Source organism: Bufo gargarizans, chromosome 2 (assembly GCF_014858855.1).
Source record: "Bufo gargarizans isolate SCDJY-AF-19 chromosome 2, ASM1485885v1, whole genome shotgun sequence".
In the NCBI taxonomy this organism is placed as follows: Eukaryota; Metazoa; Chordata; class Amphibia; order Anura; family Bufonidae; genus Bufo; species Bufo gargarizans.
This window is the reverse complement of record NC_058081.1, coordinates 714,086,216-714,110,370: the sequence shown is the minus strand read 5'-3', so window position 1 is coordinate 714,110,370 and position 24,155 is coordinate 714,086,216. Positions and strand designations below refer to the sequence as shown.

Below are 24,155 nucleotides of genomic sequence, written 5' to 3'. Positions count from 1 at the left end.
ACGTTCTTGTATCCTTCACAGTCCAGTAAAAAAAAAACATACTTTTTTTTTTTTTTTTTTACAATGGAACTCTATTGTGAAAGGATGTCACGGTGAGGCATCCGTTTAACATATACATTTTTTGGATACGTTAAAAGGATGGGAAAAAACTTTATGTGAACCCACCCTTATATCAATGGACACAAGGAGACAAACAGACAGGACGGCACTGCTTCAGCTTCCCTTCTAGTTACGGGAGGACGCTACCCTTTGCAGCAGTGACACCGGGACTTGCAATTGACTTCGGTGGTGCTCAGTCTCAACACAGACAGATCAGTACAAGGTAAGAAGATAAGAGACGGCACTCACCATAAAAGTCCAATCTTTACTTTATTAAGGTACAAAAGACATGCGGGCAGGCAATCGATGCGCAGGACACCACATAGGCACCATGAGGCCTCACTGGCCCTTGCGGTCTGATTCACTGCATATAAAAAGAAGGAAAAGCATATAGCACTATATACAGAGGGCACAGGGCAAATGGCACTATATACAAAGGGCACAGAGCATGTGGCACTATATATATAGGGCACAAAGTGTGTGGCACTGTATACAGAGGGCACATACCATGTGGCATGATATACAGAAGGCACAGTATGTGGCACTACCATTAGGGGCCTGTGTGTAGTACTAATGCAGCTATTATAGGGCACAGCATGTGGCACTAAGATGAGTCTGTGTTAGTATGTAGGGTGCCAATGTATTGGTAAAGAGAGAAGCTGAAGACATCTTAGCAAAATCTGCAGAGCCGAATTATGGCCGTGAGATGTTGTCATGGTGGTCTGAACCAGATAGAGAAGAACTCAGGAGGAAACTGTCACGGAGGGTGAGGGGAGGGAAGCAAACCAAACACAACAAAATGAAACAAAACAGCAGGCTAGGCCCCACAGCTAGGGAACAGGGAAAGGTCACCTCCTGACAATCCCTGAGCCTTTCCCTGACTGCTACCAACATGAACGAATCTCGATGGTAGAAGTGTTCATGAACTCGAACCTAAGCCCTGCTGCAACTGATACAAACCCTCAACTAGGGAGCAGGCGGAAAGACAACCGGTTCCTTGGCCAAGATGAAGGAACCTGCATCTTCCTAAGGCCTAGCCAGTACAAACAACAGAAGGGAAGGAAGGAGGACTTAACTGAAGACGAACTGGGTGCAGGAGATCCACCAACCACCAGCAGAGAACTCCAGGAGAAACTGTAAACCGCAAGGGCTATAGTGAGAGGCAGGTATAAATAGCATCACTAACAAACTAATGAACAGAACCTGTGAGGGGGTGAGATCCTGCCCAAAGCCACAACTAAAGACCCATTACTCTCAAATATTGTTCACAAATCTGTCTAAATCTGTGTTAGCGAGCACTTCTCCTTTGCCGAGATAATCCATCCCACCTCACAGGTGTGGCATATCAGGGTGCTGATTAGACAGCATGGATATTGCACAGGTGTGCCTTAGACTTCCCACAACAAAAGCCCACTCTGAAATGTGCAGTTTGACCACACAGCACAATGCCACCGATGTCACAATGTTTGAGGAAGCGTACAATTGGCATGCTGATTGCGGGAATGTTTACCAGAGCTGTTGCCCGTGCAATGAATGTTCATTTCTCTACCATAAGCCATCTCCAAAGGCATTTCAGAGAATTTGGCAGTGCATCTGTAACACCCCAGAGTTGTATTACTAAACTCTTCTACCCCGCTACAATCTGTTAAGAGCCTTCATCTTGTTATCTGATATGATTTTACATTATGTCATTCACAAATGTGCATAAATGATTTTAAATGTAAATTAATGTTGTCATTTTCCATGTTCACCAGCAGGAATGTGTTGGTAAGGACTTAGTTTCAGTTTAGTACATCTAAGCTGGAATGGTTCATTCCAGCTTAGCTCCCCCTCTGTGGAGGTGTGAACTAATCCCACAACCTACACCCTGGGTGGAGAAAGAAGTTAGTGAGGAGTGCAGACCACCCCCTGCTTGGGGTAGGGTGTGTGTGTTAGGAGCTGCCCGATATAGGGAACCAAGCCAGGATCTTGTCTCGGCTTAGACATTGATCACCATCCCCAGGCTTGAGCCCTGCAGCCTCAGCTGGATGAAGAAAGCAGACAACCTCCAGTTCCAGGAAGAAAGCATTCCCTGAGAAGATAACTGTGAGTAAAGTCCAGAGACCCAGGAGAAGTCATATTTCTCGTCGGCTAGTCAGTCCCCATACAGCAGAAGATAGAAAGCCAAATTCCTGCCACAGTATAGAGCTACAAAGCAGACTTCCTTTCTTGCAAGCTCCAGGTTGATAGAGCAGAAGATACATTCCTGCCAACCATTGCTAAAATCCTGCTGGGACCTAAGACAAAAAGCTGTATTTTGCTTGGATTAAAGTTACCCGCTGTAAAGACGAGTTTGAATTTTACCAAAAGTCTTGATATCAGTTTCTGCTGCAAAATCCCTCTATTACTCCTCCTATCACTACACTCCATTTTATTAATTTTATTGCAAGTGAGCCAGGAGTCCAGCCGTACCCAGGTAGGAGACACCGTTGACACAATTACCACTACCATACAGAGACATTACACCACTCTGGCATTCCTAAACTGGGACGTGAGTTATAGCACCTTTGAAGGGCCCTGTGATTGTACCCTGCGCACGCTGCAATTGGCGTCACAAACAAACATAGACTATCATCTACACCTGACCCAGACATTGCATAATGTAGCGTCAGTGTGTATACCCCGTATCCTGCTCATTGCACATCCAACCGGCCTCACAACCGCAGACCACGTGTAACCACACCAGTCCAGGACCTCCACATCCAGCATGTTCACCTCCATGATCGTCTGAAACCATTCACCCGGACAGCTGCAGCAACAATCGGTTTGCATAATCAAAGAATTTCTGCACAAACTGTCAAAAACCATCTCAGGGAAGCTCATCTGCATGCTCGTCGTCCTGATCGATTAGTCTCCTGTATATAATTATATATGTACAGCTGGTATAAGTTATACATCTTCTTGTATATAGTGATATAGAGCATGCTGGTATAACCTGGGTATATCCTGTATACAATTATATATGTACAGCTGGTATAAGTTATACATCTTCTTGTATATAGTGATATGGACCATGCTGGTATAACCTGGGCATCTCCTGTATATAATTATATATGTACAGCTGGTGTAAGTTATACATCTTCTTGTATATAGTGATATGGACCATGCTGGTATAACCTGGGCATCTCCTGTATATAATTATATATGTACAGCTGGTATAAGTTATACATCTTCTTGTATATAGTGATATGGACCATGCTGGTATAACCTGGGCATCTCCTGTATATAATTATATATGTACAGCTGGTATAAGTTATACATCTTCTTGTATATAGTGATATGGACCATGCTGGTATAACCTGGGCATCTCCTGTATATAATTATATATGTGCAGCTGGTATAAGTTATACATCTTCTTGTATATAGTAATATGGACCATGCTGGTATAACCTGGGTATCTCCTGTATACAATTATATATGTACAGCTGGTATATGTTATACATCTTCCTGTATATAGTGATATGGAGCATGCTGGTATAACCTGGGTATCTCCTGTATACAATTATATATGTACAGCTGGTATACGTTATACATCTTCTTGTATATAGTGATATGGAGCATGCTGGTATAACCTGGGTATCTCCTCTATATAATTATATATGTACAGCTGGTATAAGTTATACATCTTCTTGTATACAGTGATATGGACCATGCTGGTATAACCTGGGTATCTCCTGTATATAATTATATATGTACAGCTGGTATAAGTTATACATCTTCTTGTATATAGTGATATGGAGCATGCTGGTATAACCTGGGTATCTCCTGTATATAATTATATATGTACAGCTGGTATAAGTTATACATCTTCTTGTATATAGTGATATGGACCATGCTGGTATAACCTGGGTATCTCCTGTATACAATTATATATGTACAGCTGGTATAAGTTATACATCTTCTTGTATACAGTGATATGGAGCATGCTGGTATAACCTGGGTATCTCCTGTATATAATTATATATGTACAGCTGCTATAAGTTATACATCTTCTGTATATAGTGATATGGACCATGCTGGTATAACCTGGGCATCTCCTGTATATAATTATATATGTACAGCTGGTATAAGTTATACATCTTCTTGTATATAGTGATATGGAGCATGCTGGTATAACCTGGGCATCTCCTGTATACAATTATATATGTACAGCTGGTATAAGTTATACATCTCCTGTATATAATTATATATGTACAGCTGTATATAGTGATATGGACCACGCTGGTATATAGATTGCAGTAATGAGAAGACAGAGACTTTGACAATTATCATGTTTTAATAATTAAATATAAATATCTTTTATAACTGTACAAATAAAAAAAGGACAACTGTAGTTGTATTTTGTAATAGATGCTTATGAAAAAGTAATGGGAAGGCTGGAAATACGATTTTTCACATCGGCACAATATTAGAATTTGTAAATCTCTCTGTACAAAGAAATGACAAAAAATAAGGCTGGAAAAGGAAATGAAGAAAAAAATTTCGGCTCGAGGTAAGTGCAATATGGAAAATTCTTGCCCTGGCCTCTGATATCCATATTCATACACACAATAGAATTCCTTTAATCTGGCCTCTGATAATCCAGAATCCTGATAGTCTTCCATTGATAATTTTATGAGGGATCTCGGTGTCTCATATAGACTACATAGAATAAATTAATACTTCTATTCTTCAGCTTTATATCCAATGACTCTTTTTTTTTTCAAAATTTGTAAATTAATCTTTGGAATACAAGATTCTCTATGATATAGGAACGTCCTATACAGCCTGTCATGGCATGGAAGTGGTTAATAAATAATACGCAAGCTACCGTAATGAACAATAGAGGGTGAAAATACCCCACGTGTTCTGAAAATGGCTAAGTCACTGTAAAAATGTGCTCACCTTCTTAATCACACAGTGCTCAAGAAAGCAGTCTAATAACATGTATATACAGAATACTCTTAACGTGTATATTTACATCTTAAGATATTTATACTGTACAGTTCATTTGTATAAAAAAAAAATGTGACCAAAAAAAAAATCGGAAACAAAAAAAAAGAACACCTGCAGTACATAGAAGAGCCACAGGGTGGCACTGTTTCTCCTTAACAATTGAAAGGCATTCAGTTCAGCTAGACCCAATGGGGCCTCTAATCTATATCGACCTCATACGTGCTGATCCATGCTGGATTTCCTGATGCTGCCTGATTATGAAGCTCCTTAATACTATATATTATATTAACTACAGAAAGTGCAGCACTTATTACAGTCCCAGTCGGTGCTCAGTTCTGCAATTTAATAAAAAAAAAGACTGTGCTAGAACCAAGGGTGAACGTAGAAGACATGGGTAATCATAGCAATTGAGGTCCAATGCTGGGGTTGGAGGCCCAGTGCTTGGTCATTCCCATCCCCCTTTATAACCCTCATAGGAGAGGGCAGAATTACCCTTGAGCAAGTTCTCCTCTCCTGTGTTATGTGTCTGTGGAGTTGAAGACCCCTTGCTCAGGTTCATGCTACCTATTACAAAGGGGGATAAGGCCAACTGGATCTGGGCCTCTCCTCTCAATGGCCTCCACAGCAGCTTCAAGGACTGTCTCCAGTGTACGTTCCCCCTTAGCTAGAACTGATTCCAAAATCCACTGCATGTCATCTCATTATCAGATGGTCATCCAAAGATCTTTACATCCATAGGGCCTCTGAACTCGTACAGATACTCATGGAAGGCTATTTAGTGCAAGTTCAAAATGTTCAAGAGGAAGACATAAGGCGACCATTTTGCACCTTTTTGTGAACAAAGTGGTCGATATCGGACTTTTCTCTCCCAAGTCTAAGTTCCACTTGAGATTTGATAACTGTGCTGGCTAGTTTGGTAAAGAGATAAATCCAGAACTCACACATGAGTTTGCATCCTCTGTTGCGCTGGTCGTCCATAGTCTCCGTGTGCGGAAAGTGAGGCGTAGGAAAGACGTGAAAGTATAGGACCTGATTCTAAAGTTTCGAAACGATCTGGTCGGACATAACTACAAAAGGCTCTGGCGTAAGGCTGTGGTTGACTACCAGGGCCAGGAGGCAAACTAATAGGACCTTGTGGTATGTGGATACGTTCACTTCCGTGGCGTGGAGTTGTAGCGTATCGATGAGCATAGTCATACAGTTTAGGGGCTCCTGGTAAGGATGGGGTAGGACACAATGGACTGAGGGTAGATGGTGCTGAGTACATTGGACGTGGAGGAGATGAAAACTCTGGATAGGCAACTGTTGTTGGACGGGCGTCTTCATTAGCTCTGACTTTGTAGTAACCATTCGTTGGGTCCTGTTGGAAGGGAATGAGGTCAGGTTAGGGAAATATTTGCTAATTTGTGCAACCTTCACCACTAGGAGTTGACAAGACTGAAGAGGATGGTGGACAATGTACCTGAGGGTCATCAGGGATATCGCTGTGTTCAGTCTGTGACGTTCCTCGAGATTCTGTATCTGTGTGCTGCAGAGGAGATATGAAAATGTAAATTCATGAGAAATTAAGACCCCAACACAAGTCCTATAAAATCTCCTGTCTCTTCTTTGTTAGGCTAGGGCCAAAAAGTCTTCATCTTCTGGCCCGAGAATTGTACTCCATGCTTGTTATGAAGACACTCACCAAGGGCTCCTTTAGATCTTCTTCAGAATCACTTGGGTGTCGGTCGCTGTGATCACTTCCAGAAACTTCTCCTGCTAGAATCTGGGTGTCCTTCACAACTACAGAGGAAGGAAAGAAGGGTTTTATTGAAAGTAACTTGCAAGGAATTACACAAGAACATCCAAGATACATAGTCGCCATTATGAGAAGATCCTAAGTTACAGACAAGTATCTCATAACGTTACAGTAGATATTTAACTATGGAGTTCAGTTGGTCATGAAGACCCTTGGAATATGGTTGGAGCTACAAGTTCTGGACATTTATAAGAAAACCTACAAAACATCCTTGGGTGGTTATACCTACAGTGTATGAAAGTTGGAGGACTTTCAGATGTTCTAGCCACTTTTTGCAGTAGATGTGTAAACCCTGAAGGCTTTCTTACCTTTCCGTGATCGTCGGCAGCACAGAATGCAGATGGTCACCAGTACAAAGAGGCAGAGTGCACCAAGACCCAATGCGATCATCAAAAGCATGAGCGGCAGGGCAGCTACAAGAAATTAGATTGGTCAGACACAATATTAAGGAAAGATGAAAGTGAAGCCCTCTTTTACCCATTGATTTAGCGGTGACAAAGGCGACTTACCTTGTTGTCTCAGAGAGACAATCACGGAGTCCTCCCCGTATTGATTTATAGCAGTGCAATTGTACACCATGGTGTAATCTGAAGGTTCAGTTCCATCGATGATTAAAAATGAGACGGCTTCGCTGTTAGTCACTCGTGTCTCCACTGAAAAACGGCCCAAGGTGCCTTCGTCAAGGCTGTGCTTGTCCCAGGACCAGATCTACAGGAGACAACAATGAAGAGTGGTAAAAGATCAGTGCTGGAATGATCCTGATGGATTACAGTCTGAGCAAGTCTATCTACTGACATGGCGGAGGGAGATGTTGGTGGTGAAAAGTGGTGGGGCGAGGAGCTAGGCTTTCCATTGGTATATAAGTAAAAGGAGCAATGGCATTGTCTTTAAAAATCAATGCTAATCCTGACTAATCATTTTGTCAGATTATGTACATTGATAGCCAGTGCTGAATGAGTCCCACAACAGCAAACCTCTTAATTGTGGGACTTGGCTCCAGCTCATGAATCCTCACAGATGTTACCTTCTTAGGAGACCCTCTTTAAATGACATACAGGGGCATAACTACCATAGAGGCAGACCATGCGACTGCTATGGGGCCCAGGGCGAGAGGGGGCCCAGTCTTAGTTGGGATTATCTCCTCTTCTACTGGAGGTAACTTGGTCAGGACTCTACCCTCTAAAAAGGAACAACTGCAAATGAGGCAGTGGAAAATGGCCCAAGGGTCATTGAAAAAGGTTTAGGCAGAAACCCTTCTGTCCTGTGTGGGGGGCCTGATTTGATCCTTGCTATGGGGCCCTTACTATGTACGCCACTGATGACATAGATACATAAAAGGTACTTACGATTTTATCAGGGACCGGTGTCGTATCCACCACACATTCTAGTCGAGCTTTCCCTCCAAGAATAGTTTCGTAAGTCATTTCACTGGTAATGATGGGAGGTCCTAAGGAGAACAAGAAGGCACTTGACATTTGTGTCATTCCTTTTGATGCCACTAAAGACATGAACCATCTCCGGGACCTCTATTGCCCTTACCTCTCACAGTCAGCGTCACTTCTTTTTCCATGGTACCTATGCGGGGCACAATGGCTTTGCACACATAAGTTCCTGCATCTTCCCGGGTCACTTTGTTCAGAGACAGAGTGTTGCCATTGCTTAAGACCTGGCAGACAGATGAAGGAACATCTTTAGACGTGGATTCACAAACTTGAGGTGGCCCCATAAATATGATACCTAGACCTTTTGTATGTAATATATGGATGCATGATTAGGTGAAATTACCTCTGTGGATCCCTTCTTGTTCCAGAACTGAGTTGGGTTGGGATTTCCAGTCCAACCACAGAAGAAGGAAGCATCTCCGCCAACATCTACCGTCATCGGACGGGGCTCAGTTAGAAGACGCGGACCAACTGTGGACAGACCGAGAGATTAAAGATGAGACTGATTGCTGAATAAGTCTCCTTATAAAAGAGGTAGTCTATTTATGATGTGATAGCAGCACAGAGTCATTCTAGCTCTAAAAATCTTGCTCAAGTCCATCAGTCTGGTTGCTAGTTATACATTGTAACCATAATCAATGGGGTTGTCAGGGAAGAAGTCCCTATTAACCAGTTTGTCTCCAACTACTGAGATCTTCAGCTTAAAGCATCACTAAGTTTTCACCAAACGTTTGATGTGTCATAGGGTCTAAGCACTAAGACCCTCACGATCCCTAAAATGAAGGGGTCTCAGTGCTCAGACCCTATGACACATCAAAAGTTTGGTGAAAACTTAGTGACACTTTAAGGTACCAACACAAAACCATGGGAAGAGAAGGGGCAAGGAAGTTGGGCAGGACAAGTTCTACTTACATAGGACATTGACCACGGTGCTCACATTGCTGCTTCCCACACTGTTAGATACTTCACATGAGACGGGGGCTGTAAAAAATGTGTGGTCCACGGTCACGTGGTAACGGTCTCCAGAAACTGAGAGGGGCACGCCACCCTTTGCCCACCTGCAGAGATAAGATTTCCAACATCAATCTGATTGTTCTCGCTGTCCAACACAAGGTTAAAGAAGACACTATGGGGGAGACATTCCTCCTACGCCTGTTTTTGGCACTGGATTTGTGAATTTTCAATGCCATTGCAGCTTTTTTAGTTGCAATTGTCATTGTATGCCATCCACACCAATTTTATGAAAAGGGGAAGCTGCGATGGCAGCTCCGAGCTGCAGTAGATTTCATCCCGGCACATAGACTGCCAAAAGAGCCAGATAATTTAGGATGATGGCTTCCCCGGCAGCTCAGGCCACATCAAGACCAACGTAGCGGATGTCAGTCTGCATGAATTAGGGCCAATGTCTAAAGTCATGGTCATCATAAGCTACAAAACCACCTCCTGTAGGGGCTAGGATGTTTATGCACTTCCGGTCACAAGCTGCAACCAGCAGGAGGTGTCTGATAGCAGGGAGCAATAGACTGTCATTAATGTCGGCCTTACGAATGGTAACATGAAATAATAGAGGGTATTCATCTGTCTTAAGGTGAACATGCACATTAGATTAATGTTGGCCAAAACCACCAGAATTTGCAGGACCAGCCAACCATCTAATATACATGAGGGTGTCCCGACTCTTCCCTGATGGCAGATGTCAGGGCAAGAGGGATCCGGCATGGTGGTTTTCAACATGTCCGATCATTTGTTCTCGGCTGAATGAGCTGGACAGCTGTCATGACCTTTACAGTCATCCTCTACCCTACTGGAAATGGCCGATAACAAGGGACAAAAACCTCACCTGTAACTTGTGACCTCAGGGTTGGACACTGCGCTGCACAGGAAGGTGACGGAACCCCCTTCGGAGACCGTTGGAGGATCCACGGAAAGCGTGACTTTGGGGGGATCTGTAGAAAAAAACAAGACAATTCATGGTTACATTCGTGGATCATCTACATTCAGCAGCTTGTGCCATGCAGCAGTGTAGAGATGTGATGTCCTGTCATGCCCACATCGATAGTGGGCGCACAGGAGGTTCTGACTGTCACTTACACTGCACACTAAGAGTCACTGATCTCTCCCGACCCTCGGGCAGTGCGGAGTTCCTGACCCAACAGGTGTAGCTGGCGCCAGCGTCTGCAAAGCTTGGGGTGATGAGGAGACTGCTGACAGCATCTTCGCTCTTGCCATCAGATACAACCTGCTGCAGATGAATAGAGGCACAGTCAGTCTGGCACAATGACCCAGGAACAGACAGGTGACAAGTGCAGCTCGGGGTCTCACCTTGTTATAAATCGCCCCATCCATCTGTTTGCCGTCTCGGTACCAGATGATATCGGCGGCCGGTTTCGCTGCAGGGGCCAGGCAGGTCAAGTTATAGGGGGTGTCAAGCAGGACGTTAAATAGGGGGGCCCCACGGATCAACGGTTCTCCTGGAGGAACTGAGAGACAAAGAGAGTTAGAGACCTAGGGCCCCAATAAATGCCAACCAAAAGCTTGCAGCCATTGCCAGGCTCTTAAAAGGGATCTTAAAGCTGATTGGCTAACACCGATCCCATGAACTGTCCAATCACATTACTGTGTGTGTACGTCCTAATACGTGCACTTATAAGTTAGCATTTTAAATTGTGCTTGATTACTTTGTAGCTTGGGATAGGAACATTGGCGCGGCGTAACATCAGAAAAGCTGCTTTGCGTAATGGGTGCATAGTAAATAACAGCGACGGCTGTTTCTGATAAATTTTTAATACAGACCAAATTAAAGAAAAAATCCCAGATTATTTACAAAGGCAATAACGTATCCCAAAGACGCCAATAGAGGCCCCGGTGGACACATTGTGCATGACATGCAGTATTATGCTGAAAACTAGGAAACAACCTAAAACGGGGAATTCTCCAAATTTTCAGATCATACTGCGCAAATGTCAGTACTCACCCAACACAGTCAAATGAGCCCGCTGCGACCTCAGGGCTGCCTGCGTTGCTTGGCACTCATAGATGGCGTCGTCGCCCAGCTCTAGTCCTTCTATGTGCAGATTGTGCTCCCCTGCTGCATGGTCCCCAATGATGGAATAACGGGACCACCCTATAAAACAACAAGACGAATGGACATTATTTTTCACCCCATTTTAGGACTCCCCAAAATAGAAAATGATAACAGGCAGCTTCTAGTACCTGGAAGGTCTCGTTCCGCTCCTAAGGCCAAACCGTCCATCGTCCACTGGACCACCCCTCTGTAGCCAATCACCACACAGGGAAGAGTCACCGACTTGCCGGCTACAACCACCACGTCTGAGGGCTGCTGTGCAAAATGTGCCCCGAAAGCTGCGAGTGAAAAACAGTAAATGATTAAGTTTCATAGCTGGGGGCAGATGAGGACAGAGGTCAATAGTCTGTTGCTATTCTTCCACCGCCATATGGTAAATATATGTGCTGCGAGCTTATAGATACGGGGCTGCTGTGCATCGGGCCAGCTGCTGGCACTGTCAACCAGCAGTAATAGACATTAATCTTTTGCTTTTAAGCTGCAGTCGCAGTGACAGTTGTCAGAGGGAAGGTGTAACTCACACAAGGGAGAAGGTATCGCTTACCCAAAATGTAAAAAAAAAAAAAAAAACATATGGGAAAAGAAAAGGAAATCAATTGGGAAAGTTGTATAAGACTGGCCACTAGGGGCGCTCTTCCATTACTTTTAATATATGATCAGCAGTTGTAAGGTTGATGCTTATATACACACAAGAGGTTGTCAGAAGCCACCAATTTTTGTCAGGACCAGCGCATTAAAATTGGGGTTATATGGGTATGCCGATTCACTCTAGATGATGTCAGGAGAAAGAAGGATCAGGCATGTTGACTTTCAACAAGCCAATCCTTTTCTTCTCAAGACAGATGAGCCACTGTAAATTTTAGAGGGACCTGATGACCATCTAGTGGGTATGGCGATATATATCGTGGGAGAGATGGATTAGGCACTTGGATTTCAATCTATCCAATTCATTAGTTCTCGGGGAGACACGAATTCTGGAAATTGTCACATACACACAAAAGGAAAGTGGTCCGAACCTGCCGATTTTGGCAGGACCAGACCACTATCTTATGTGTCAGTTTTAGCAGACCATCTAGTGTTTATGGAGGCTTCCTGGTGGCATATATCATGGGAGAGAAGGATTAGGCAGTTGGATTTCAACATGTCCAATCCTTTGATCCCAGGGAGATATGAAATCTGGAAATTCTCACATTCAAAAAAAGGAAAGTTGTCCGAATCGGACAATTTTCGTCTGGACCAGCCCACTTCCCTATGTGTATACTGGTGTATACCGACTCACTCCAGATGATGCCGGGGGAAAGGAGGATCAGACAGCGGGACCTGCCGACCATCTAGCGTGTATGGAGGCTTCCTGACTCTCCTCCAATGGGAAGTGGTCCGAACCTGCCGATTTTGGCAGGACCAGCCCACTATCTTATGTGTCAGTTTTAGCAGACCATCTAGTGTTTATGGAGTCTTCCTGGTGGCATATATCATGGGAGAGAAGGATCGGGCAGTTGGATTTCAACATGTCTGAATCTTTTGTTCTTGGAGAGATAAGCTGCCACCAGAACACATGCATACTCAGCCGAGCCTGCATGTGTAGGGTCAAAAGAGGTAGCTGGATTTGCCTTACTGTTATCTAAAACATATATACAGTGTTAGGAGGCAATTAATTAATATGACATATTTTTTGTAAAAATTTCCTTTCTAGGGATAACAGCAACCCAGCAGAGCAATGTGACGCGGTGACATCTCCTGCTTCATTGTATCTCCTTTCTGTACGCCAAATAATTCATCGTCGCTAGTCAAACAGACCCAGATTCTGTAAATTCTCACTTCCCTCGTCTTTCCGGGAGAATTTCAATTTTCTCATTTCCCACAAGATTCAATTGGTTGAAGATGAGTTATTTTAAAGGCTTCTCCGAGTAGCATTTTTCACCGCTTCCTGGAGGCGTCTGTTCTCGGCGCGTGAATGCAATGTTACATGAAGCTTGAAGTCAATGTACAGGTTCTGAAAGACCTTGGGGCGATTCCCTGTGCTCTCGCCCAGCTGAGAGAGACGCGATAATGCTCCCTGACTGTTCAGAGGAGATTGAGAATCTCGTATCGGAGACGGAGAATGCGCAGCCGGGGGTTAAATGGACATCGATGGAGTGCGTACGAAGTGAAAGGGGGGGGGGGGGGGCGTGCAATGCCCAATTTGTACTAGAAAAAAGGCTGACGAGTTTGGTTCTAAACTTCTAAGAAATTGGGTGTGGCTACTGTTTTATGAGGCAGAGAAACGGGGGAGGCGGAGCTTAGGTCAGACTATACTTTTACCTTGTAGTAAGCGGCACAAAAGGAAATGACTAGTCGCGCTGCCCTTTCCTCCTCCAAGGGAAAGGAAGGAAGTGGGCCAGTGTGGTTCACCATTTTGATTTGGAGAGCCTGTGGGCTCTTAGCTCTGGCCCATGCACTCGTGACTAATGTTGGGGTTGATGACTGGAATATCACTACTGCCGCATATCGCTAGAGATATAGATGGGCCTATCAGATAAAGAAGCCCGGGGGACTAATGTGCAAAAGGTTACTTTTGTGTTTGTCCAGCTGTTATGATGCTGTGTGTTCCCAGGGTTCCCGGACGGATCAACAACTACCCGACTAACGCACAAAGTAGAAGTCCTGGCACAAAGTGCATCACTGTCCAAGCTGGGCCTATAGACCAATTTGCCTGAACAAGGAGAAGAAACTGGAGCAGATCCAGAGAGTCTTTATCCAAGCTGAGAGGCCAAATTACTTCCAGTATCATGGAGGCTTACAGTCCCGGTCAAAAGGCGACCGCACAAGGCGGCCATTGGTAGCCATATTGTTAACGCAGCTGTATACGGGCCTTGAGATGTAGTACAATCATATCCATTAGATCCATTCACCCTAAATCTGGTCATACATATAAATTAGTCAAACCCTATAATTACGACATTTAATCGCTGATGGGAGGTTGCACTTCAGCCACTACACACCCTATTGACTTTTGTCATGTGACAGCCGCAATCATGTGACTTTTACTTCTAACCCTGGTCTTGCTTTTTACCATTGGAGGGGATATTTTGTCAAATAACGGTGAAATAAAAGTAAAGGCCCCAATTTGGCCGGCACTCTGATGCAATGTTGGATCTGGGCAAAGTTATCTCCAGGAAGATAAGCTGTCATCGGGGGTGTCTGGCAGTGGCTTTCTCAGGGGGAATTGGGAGAGATAGCTGTCGGCCACACGATCGTTCGGACGACAGCTATTGAATGTGTATGCCCAAAGCACAGGTTCCTACAATCTGAAACTATTACACCTATTTTATGTTACTGTATAGGAAAGAAAAAAAGTTATATGGCGTTTTCCAACTGCCAAAAAAATAAAAAAAAAGTAATAGTAATAAATAATAATAAAAAAGTAATAATAATAGTAAATTAATAATAATATAAAAATAATAGAGCAATAATAATAATAAAGTAATACTAATAAGCAAATAAAGTAATAATAAATAAAAAAAGATAAGAAAGTATTAAAGATCTTGACTTGACTTTAAAAAGAACTATGGTTCTGAAAGCAAAGTTTTCTAAACTTTACATCTCATATGATTAATGTGCCCCCCCCTCCCCAAAAAAACCACACTGGCAAGCTATCTATTGAAAGCATCCCTTTGTATGTGGCGGTCTCTCTTTGTGCCAGCTTGTCTCTTTGTCTCGCTGGCCGTCTCTTCAGCCCCTTTCCTGTCCCCTGAGTGGCTTTAACAGATTTTTAAAAGCTGTTTTTCTAGAGTTAATCCACTTTCCACCTTTTCATGCTTTCTCTGTCTTTGTGTAAACTGACAGCATGAAACTTGGGGGGGGGGGAGAATGCGCGCCAAGGAGGGGGTAAAGTTGGGACCCTAATCTGCACAGAAAAGACTCATGGGGTGTTAAAATAATGGAATATGGTTTAACCCTATATTAACCACCGAGCCGTTTCATACAAGTGGCAGAGAATTTTGCGCACAGGTTCGTTGCCTGATTATTTATTTTTTGACAATCGGATAAGAATGGGCGCATTTGCTTATCTTTCTGGCAGGGGTGATATGCCACCATACTGGACCCGGAGGTCTCTCTCTAGGTTGGTATCAAACCGCTCGTCTCTGGCTGGCAGCGGCAGGGTTAATTTCTACCGGTGCGGTATGCCTCGCTGCATCCATGAAACCACTTTATAAGGTGCAATAATCATCCTGATATGGTTTGCATTGTACATCTGGAGTAATTGCTTGTACTTAAGTCTCTCCCATGCATCCATTAAACACAGTTATCTCTCCCGACTCTCGTTAGCGACTGCTAGGAAGATCCTCTTTCTTGCTGGAGACAAAAGTAGTCACTGTGAGTGCAAGCTCTTGGGCATCCCACTCCCCCCCCCTCCACCCCTGCCTTTCACTAACCAGCACCAGCCTGTGGGGGGTTGAGCCGTGTTAAGTGGAAGTTAATACACCATATGGTGTGTTTAAGAGACAGTTTGTCTTGTGTTTTCTGTGACCTGTTTATTGGGGCGTGAGGAACACTATTCAGTGATACGGTGCGGAGGTCACCGCCATTCTCTCTATACAGGGACCAGGGGGAGGCCCAAACAAATGGAAAGGGGGGAAAGATGTTGAATTCTGTGTGAGAATTGAATCAGAAACTTGTTATCAGGACATGGCATGTCACGAAAACATCATTAACGCACCATAACAGCTGCTTTTCTGCAGAGCTATGACGTCTTACGCTATTTTTTCTGGCACCGCGCTGGGAAAAGCGAGCAATTTACGTCAAATATATGAAAACCAAAGGGGATTGATGTAAAAATGACCGCCGGCGCTAGTGTTAGGTGGCCAATTTGACCTGTAATGGCAAAATCAAGCGTTCTAGTCACGACCAATTTATGTAGCGCACGCTACGCGACCGGTTATAATGGCAAAACTAAGATTCGTGCGCCTTTACTTGTCTAATACGTAATGGCAACAAGTCAAAGATGTGCGCATGGCATTATTTTCTACGATCCCACTGATAATGGCGGTACTGGCGACTGATTTTTCAAATATCATAACAGGTTGTAAGCCTAAAGAAGTATTGACTGTACTCCATTTTCAAATAGTATAGGCCTTGCCAATCATTTGCCAATAAAGTTTGTTCAAATATACTACCAAGGGACTTGATACACATAGCAACCAATCAGAATCTGGCTTTCACTTTTTTCAAAGTAGTTTGGAAATGAAAGAAGGAATCTAATTGGTTGCTACTGGCAACTCCTCCCCTATCTGTTTTCACTTTTTTTTCTATACATAAACCCCTAATCACTAATGTCTTGGAGAAGAAGTGTCCATAACAACCATTAGGTCTCCAGTCTGCAGCTACCAATCACATTCTGGCTTTTTATCTGCCTCAGCTGTTTAGAAAAAGAGAGGCGAACTCTGATTGGTTGCTATACACTGGTTGTTATGGGGAAGCAAGGACATTTTTTCACTTATTGTATTTAAATAAACTTTATTAGCAATTGACTCCTCTTAACAAAATATTAACCACTCAGTAATTACAACAATCAATAGCTTGTTATCTACCAGATTTATACCTGCGCCTCGACCTTTAATTACCCCACACCTAACGATTTGCATTTATATAAGTCATTGATTACATTGGCACAAATCAGACCGTGATTAGAATGTATGTGACCTGAATCCCACGATAATAACTGCGGCGTTCATGAAATGAGATATATTATACGTAGATATCAAAGCACTTTATCCAAAACTGACAGGATCCGCAGCGACAACGCAATCTCATTAGCGTTAACGTGCGAAAACCCGCTAATTTGCGGTAATTAAGCATGCTTAAAGACTTTTGTACTCTCTGTGTTAATTGTGCATGCAAAATTTCTCATACTTCAGGTTTTACTGATATTTTAAAAGCCAAAAAACAAAGACTTCCGTTGTTGCACCGCAAGAGCTTGCAATCTATTTTCTCGTAGGCAGGTGCAGGCAAACTTCTGCATCCTGGGAGGCCAATTAAACTGGCTCGTGGGTTTTTGGACTGGTTGAGAAAACCAAATGACTTGGAGGACACCCAAAGATAAAAAAAAGAGGAAGGGGGAGGTAGCAGGCCCGACATGTTGAAGGTCTGCCTCAAAGAGGTAGATGTATTTAGATGACTATATGAACATAATGAACCCTTGATGGTTCAAAAATTACTTTGGGTGGAATTGTAACTTCAAAGTGAACTCCACCCCGTTGATGGTGACAGCCTCTTTGCCCATGTTGTTGCCGTTTTACAACTAATATGGCTGTCCTCACCATTCCCACATATTTCCCAACATCCAAGTGTGCCTAGTAATGTGTTCACAACAGTAATGACGGCCATGTCGGTTCTCATTTAGCTTTCCTGGATGGACCCCCTATTTTGGTGCCCACAAAGGAAGGCAACCTGTGCTTGGTCCTGCTTTTACTAGGAACCCCATAGCATTCTCTATGGTACTTTCTCAGGGTCAACTTTGTTGACTTGTATCACTGGTGTCCTGGGCTCAAATCTGTCCAGGACACATATGACCATAGATTTTTTTCTTCTAGGTTCTGTTTATTAGTTCCCCTCATTCTCCAAAAAACAATTGGACAATTGGCTTCCTACGAAATAATATTGTGGGACATGGGCTGATATGGTGGCATTTTCCATGTGATGCCACTATATATGGTTGCCTCATATATAGAAAATGATAAAATGTTGACTTGTATCACTGGTGTCCTGGGTTCAAATACATCCAGGACAACATGACTATGGATTTAGTATTTCTTCTAGGTTCTCTTTATTGGTTTCCCTAAGGTTCCCCAAAAACAAGACAATTGACTTCCTATAAAATAATATTGTAGGACATGGGCTGATATGATGGCATTGTCCATGTGATGCCAATGCATATGGTGGCCTCATACATAGAAAATGAGAAAATTTTGACTTGTAGCATTGGTGTCTAGGATTCAAATACGTCCAGGACATACATGACCATAGATTTTTTATGTCTTCTGGGTTCTCTTGATAGGTCTCCCTCAGGTTCTCCAAAAAGTGAATAGGATATTTGGCTTCCTATGAAATAATATTGTGGGACATGGGCTGATATGATGACATTGTCCATGTGATGCCACTGCATATGGATTGGTGGCCTTATATATAGAAAATGAGAAACAATAAATAAAGCTGCCTCTCGTCTTTGATGTCATAACTGTATGAGTTGAGCTTATGCTTTCTTGATCATCCATTGTGTTTCATGCCCTCTATAAGCTTCTCCAAAGCCCCTAATTCCTGCAGAGACTATGCTTCTAATGAGATCTGAAGGTGGCCAAGACAGAGAGAGAAGTGTCTTCAGAAGACTTTATGAAGAACATCTACCCCCACCTCTCAGTGCTCTTCTTATCTTTCCATTCAGAACTGTGATCGCCAAGGGATTAGCACCAAGCTCAATGTAGACTTGAGTGGTTACACTTAAAGGGACTCCAGCATTATAACCGTGAGTCAATGGGATTGCAGTCGGCTCTTCCATTCCACCCATGTGAAGAAAAATTTTGATTAAAAACCCTGAAGAAAAGACAATTCACCAGAGAGAGGGGCAGGAGTGCAAGTCCCTGATATGAGGCAGCTATAGGAACTGTCAGCTCAGAAGTCTTTGCTGGGAGTAAAGTCGCCCACGTAACACATTTCCTTCCATCTATTCCATGCTTCGCTTAAACCTGTGCAAACCTCTTCGCACGTATTATAATTAGAACCTGGTTTTCCAGTGGCTGCAGTGAGCTGTTATGTGGAAATGGCGCTTTGTCTTTGACCCCTCAGTAGATTATGTATGAGGAGCTCCTGTAATTAATAATTATCACACCTTACATATAGAACCATGCAGCGCCCTTGAAGCTCTACTACCCAATACATCACCAGCTCAATTAATGTGCACGGGTGCAAGACCTCAAGTCAAATTCGATCATATGTTTGCACCGATGATTGACAGCTCTGCTTCCTTTGGGGGTATCTCTCGTGTAGGGCACATGAGCGCCGATCCTTCAAGGTGATGCAAAGGGAAAGTGATAAATATTTGCTGCTAAACCGTATTTTTAAGAACATACCCTTTGAGCCGTATATACATAACATAAGCTGCTGTACTGACTGGTAACAGTGCCCCCTAGTGGACAATTTCTAATGAAAAAAAAAAACATAGAATGCCTTCATTATTTAAAATTGATTTAGTTAGAAGAATAAGATGGTGGCACCATTGAAACACCATGCGCTAATATTGGGTGCACCAAGATCTATTTAGAAAACCACAGAAGGGAACTTGGTGGGTTCTTAGGCCATCAAAATGAAATCCAGCAATATTGGGATGGGTCTTTAAACACAATCGAAAAAAAACGGCCTTTGACCCCACCTTAGAAGATTTAGCAATGGGTGACCAATACCTTTTTTTGACATATTTGCCTTTTTGGTACTTGGGCACCATCGTCTACCATCTCCACCAACATCTAATGGTCCATCCGTGAGACATGGATCTAATGGGTTTCATAGACTGGAAGTTGTATGGACTAATTGATAAACTAAATTACATGGGTTTGGACACTTTGAAGGAACCTTTATCCTGCCAGGCGCTAGACGGAGAAGAACAAGTTGTCTACGGGAACTCTACTGGCAGATGCCACATAATGAAGTCTTCAGCGAGGGCGCGGGAGAAGGTCTGATAACTGCAAAGGTTTTATTATAGGAAACGGATAATATGTCTTCCATCATAATGTCATCACTCCTGCCAGAGCCATCACTGAGATATGTCTGACGGCCTGAGCCCTGTCGAGAACAATGTGGGGTATTGTTAAGGGGCACAGAATTCCCGTGAGACCCAACTATTTTGTGAGCTGATAAGGAAGGCCTGGTCCCTGTCTCACATACCTGAGTCCCACCAGACTGTGTTATCAGCATCACCCCCCCACTAGGAGATGAAAGCACCAGCTCTGGTCCACTCTGTTATCTTGTCTGCTGTCCCTGCTATGCTGACAGACAGATATTTCTGCAATGTGACCCTTTATGCCTCTCTGCCCATTATATAGATGACGTTACCAATGCGATGAAAGGTCCCAGAGCAGGACACCTTTGTGGCTAACTATGGAGAAAGAAATATGAGGGGCAGCAAGAGATAAGGATGCAGTGTGCAGTATTTAACCCCTTAACTGCCAAAGTCCTGTAAGCTCCAGAGAAAACAACGGCGCAGCATTGTTGGACTACATTCCCCATCAAACACAGGTTATGACATATGCATACAGTTTTACACCTCTACATGGTTCCTCAGTTCACTCCATAGGCAGTCTGTGAAAGGGGTAGTACTACAAGCCTCAGCATGGCCTAAGCTGAGCATGCATTAATCAGCCTCCAAGGTAAAGCTGGAACTTGTAGTGCAGCAACAGTTTACAAGCACCTAGCGCTGGACATATAGGTAACTGGTAAACCAGATGTGACCCTACCTAGCACCCCCCCCCCCCCCCCTTTCCTTTCTATAACCCAAATGCTGAGGTGCTTCAGATAAAGTAATGGAAAGTGTGTATCCCCAGAGCCTTGGGCAACCTGGTGTAATTACTGCAGAACCAACTTGGCAGGTAAGTACATTGCTCATTAGAATTATATTATTAGGAAGCATTGCTTCTCCAGGGGGAGACCAAAAATCCAGAATAGAACAATTATTCTGAGTTCGATACAACCCCCCCTTCCTCCCCTCCCATCACATACGCGAAATAAAGGGAAGGATGCAATTCACAAAGAAAAAAAAAAAAACAGCTTTTCCTGCAGATGGTGAAGTCACCCCCTCGTTCTGGCCACCAGGCATTGCAGCAGTGGGCTAGCAGCATGAGAGCAGCAGCATCTCCACAAAGACCCCTCCGCAGCTGGACGGCAGCGCAAAGTAGCATTCGCCGTCAGCCCCCCGGACTGACCGCGCAATCTGAATACATTATAACTTTTTACACATAGTAACATTGAAACCAGAAAGGCATGGTAAGACCCCCCCTCATGCAACGCTTAGTCCAACTTATTTTAAAGGAGCTCTTCATCACTGGGTCTATCTAGGCGGGTGCGCCAATTTTGAAAAATCCCTTTAAGACAATTTTTTATTTATTTCCTTTTTAAAATCCTGACCCCCCCCCCCCCCACCCCCACCACTATGGCCACAATCATCCATATATTACATCCATGCATTATAGCGTAATTCCACTTTGAATGTATCAACCCCAGCATGCTCCTTTAGGCTTTGTATTAACATTTAGATAGTGAGCTCCTCAGGTAAGGGAGGGGGGTGGTTGGAATACACCCCCCTGTACTGCACTGCAGAATATGTTGGATAAAAAGTGAAGGGAAGGGGCACTTACTTTGATCCAGGATAGATAGGAGCAGGGAACAAAGTATCAGCGGTTTTATCTCCATTCTCCTAGGGTGGGGGTCCTGAGTTCAAATCCTGGGTCGCTGCCTGACGCAGAGATGTCACCGGAGGGACTGCAGTAGTCCTGCCTGGCTGTGTGTTGCAGACAGTCCCTGGGGCACTTTGCGCTGCTCTCTGCTTCAGTGCCTGACTTGAATGGTCCTCATGTGCCTCTGCATCCTCTCCTCCACTCTCCAGTCTCCTGACTCCTTCTCTCTGCAGTGGATTTAGCAGGAGGTTATTCCCTCCTCTCCTCACTACCCATTGGAGAGAAAGTTCAGCCTGCTGTAAAATAAAAGCAGCCTCTCCCCTCCTCCCCCTCCCTCCTCCTCCTCCTCCTTTTCCAGCCTCACTAACTTAGCGCATCTTCCAGTTTAGCTATATATTTACTGCCGTAATGCTGCTCAGCCCTCACCAGGAAATTGCTGCAACTCGCAGCCATGTGGCCGGATTCACATTGGCATTCGATATAAAGGGGGTAGGGGGCAAATATTTAGGAAGGGAGGGGTAAGTATTTGCATCTGTCACTGTCCAAATAATAAATATTGAAATATAGTATGAAATATATCATAATATAAAGAATATTAAATAGATTAAAAAATAAAATAAAAATAAGATCATTTACGTTTTAGGGCGGCAAAATTTCACGGAACCCCCGTGGTTTCCGCCTACCACAGCGCTGCAGTTGGTCGGCCCGGCGGTTTAAAGCCATGGTTGGCGTGACGTCTGGACGGACACTGCTTGAACCCACGGAGGGTGTCCTCTTGCGGTTTTGCTCCATTCAATTCAAAGTGAACAACTGTCGGAGAAACCGCCACAGTTTGCCGTGGATTTGGACAGAGCAGTGTGGACAACCGGTTGCAGATTTGCAGTTTGATATGTCGTGTAGCCACGTGGGGCAACCCGCCGCATCAGTGAGGGACATGAAGGTGAAAAAATGTGCGGGTTTTTAAAAGTAATGCACATTTCCGACTTAAACCAACGGATTTTGGAGAGGAATATGTGCCGAATGCTGCGTGAAAACTCTGGCAGGTGGACCGATCGCAGGAAGCTAACGCATTTCAGAGTCTGCTCCTCGCGCTACATAGAAAGCCTAGAACACGCCAGCCTTTAAAAATTTAATTATTAAAGAAGCCAATACTTTTATGGATCATAGCAGTAGTAGTAAAAAGAACACTGACTGTGAATGGCGCGGTACACTGTCGACTCCAGGCCCCGCCCACTCAGAGTATGATGGGCTGAAATGAGGCTTACTGCCCCCTAGGGATGACTTTGGGAAGATGCCTGGTAATAGAGAGTATAGGAGTGGTGCAGAGGTAACAGTTGCCCTGAACTAGGTGCTGAGGTAGCAGCCGCACCTGGTCTAGGTGCATGGGGTAGCAGTCACACCCATGCCTAGGTACAGAGGTAGCAGTTGCACCCTGCCTAAGTACAGAGATAGCAGTTGCACCCGTGCCTAGGTTCAGAGGTAGCAGTTGCACCTGCATCTAGGTGCAGAGATAGCAGTTGCACCTGTACTTAGGTACAGAGGTAGCAGTTGCACCCCGCCTATGTACAGAGATAGCAGTTGCACCTGGCCTAGGTACAGAGGTAGCAGTTGCACCTGGCCTATGTGCAGAAGTAGCAGTCACACCTGTATCCAGGTGCAGAGGTAGCAGTCGCACCCAGCCTAGGTGCAGAAGTAGCAGTCACACCTGTGTCCAGGTGCAGAGGTAGCAGTCACACCCAGCCTAGGTGCAGACGTAGCAATCACACCCATGCCTAGATACAGAGGTAGCAGTTGCACTCGTGCCTATATGCAGAGGTAGCAGTCACACCCGGCCTAGGTGCAGATGTAGCAATCACATCCATGCCTAGGTGCTGAGGTAGCAGTCGCACCCGACCTAGGTACAGAGGTAGCAGTCGCACCTGGCCTAGATGCAGAGGTAGCAGTCACACCTGTACCTAGGTGCAGAGGTAGCAGTTGCACCTGTACCTAGATGCAGAGGTAGCAGTCACACCTGTACCTAGGTGCAGAGGTAGCAGTTGCACCTGTACCTAGATGCAGAGGTAGCAGTTGCACCTGTACCTAGATGCAGAGGTAGCAGTTGCACCTGTACCTAGATGCAGAGGTAGCAGTTGCACCTGTACCTAGATGCAGAGATTGCAGTCGCACCTGGCCTAGGTACAGAGGTAGCAGTTGCACCTGGCCTAGGTACAGAGGTAGCAGTTGCATACCGCCTAAGTGCAGAACTAGCAGTTGCACCTGTACCTAGATGCAGAGGTAGCAGTTGCACCTGTACCTAGATGCAGAGATTGCAGTCGCACCTGGCCTAGGTACAGAGG

General features: G+C 44.3%; 1 protein-coding gene across 2 annotated transcripts; it reads right to left on the bottom strand.

Annotated features, from left to right (window-relative positions):
• Positions 1–4,451: 4,451 nt before the first annotated feature.
• On the bottom strand, positions 4,452–22,054 carry KIRREL2 (kirre like nephrin family adhesion molecule 2). 2 transcript variants are annotated; one of them, XM_044278663.1, is made up of 15 exons: positions 21,781–22,054; positions 11,527–11,676; positions 11,288–11,437; positions 10,636–10,793; positions 10,405–10,552; positions 10,154–10,259; positions 9,226–9,371; positions 8,657–8,784; positions 8,411–8,537; positions 8,218–8,318; positions 7,381–7,579; positions 7,180–7,284; positions 6,758–6,855; positions 6,536–6,601; positions 4,452–6,433 (listed from the first exon to the last, which is right to left on the bottom strand). In XM_044278663.1, exons 1-15 carry the CDS (start codon positions 21,833–21,835, stop codon positions 6,011–6,013), a joined length of 2,160 nt encoding a protein of 719 aa, XP_044134598.1. In that variant the 5' UTR covers positions 21,836–22,054; the 3' UTR covers positions 4,452–6,010. The 2 variants fall into 2 exon arrangements, with proteins under 2 accessions (XP_044134598.1, XP_044134597.1); XM_044278662.1 differs by having other exon boundaries at positions 10,405–10,555; positions 21,781–22,053.
• Between the last annotated feature and the right edge of the window lie 2,101 nt (positions 22,055–24,155).

Coding starts and splice junctions, on each gene's coding strand:
- KIRREL2 (XM_044278662.1), bottom strand. CDS start 21,835: ATGGAGATAAAACCGCTGATACTTTGTTCCCTGCTCCTATCTATCCTG. Junction 10,556..10,635: donor ATGGGGCGATTTATAACAAG/GTGAGACCCCGA, acceptor ATTCATCTGCAG/CAGGTTGTATCTGATGGCAA. Junction 7,285..7,380: donor TGTCTCTCTGAGACAACAAG/GTAAGTCGCCTT, acceptor AATTTCTTGTAG/CTGCCCTGCCGCTCATGCTT.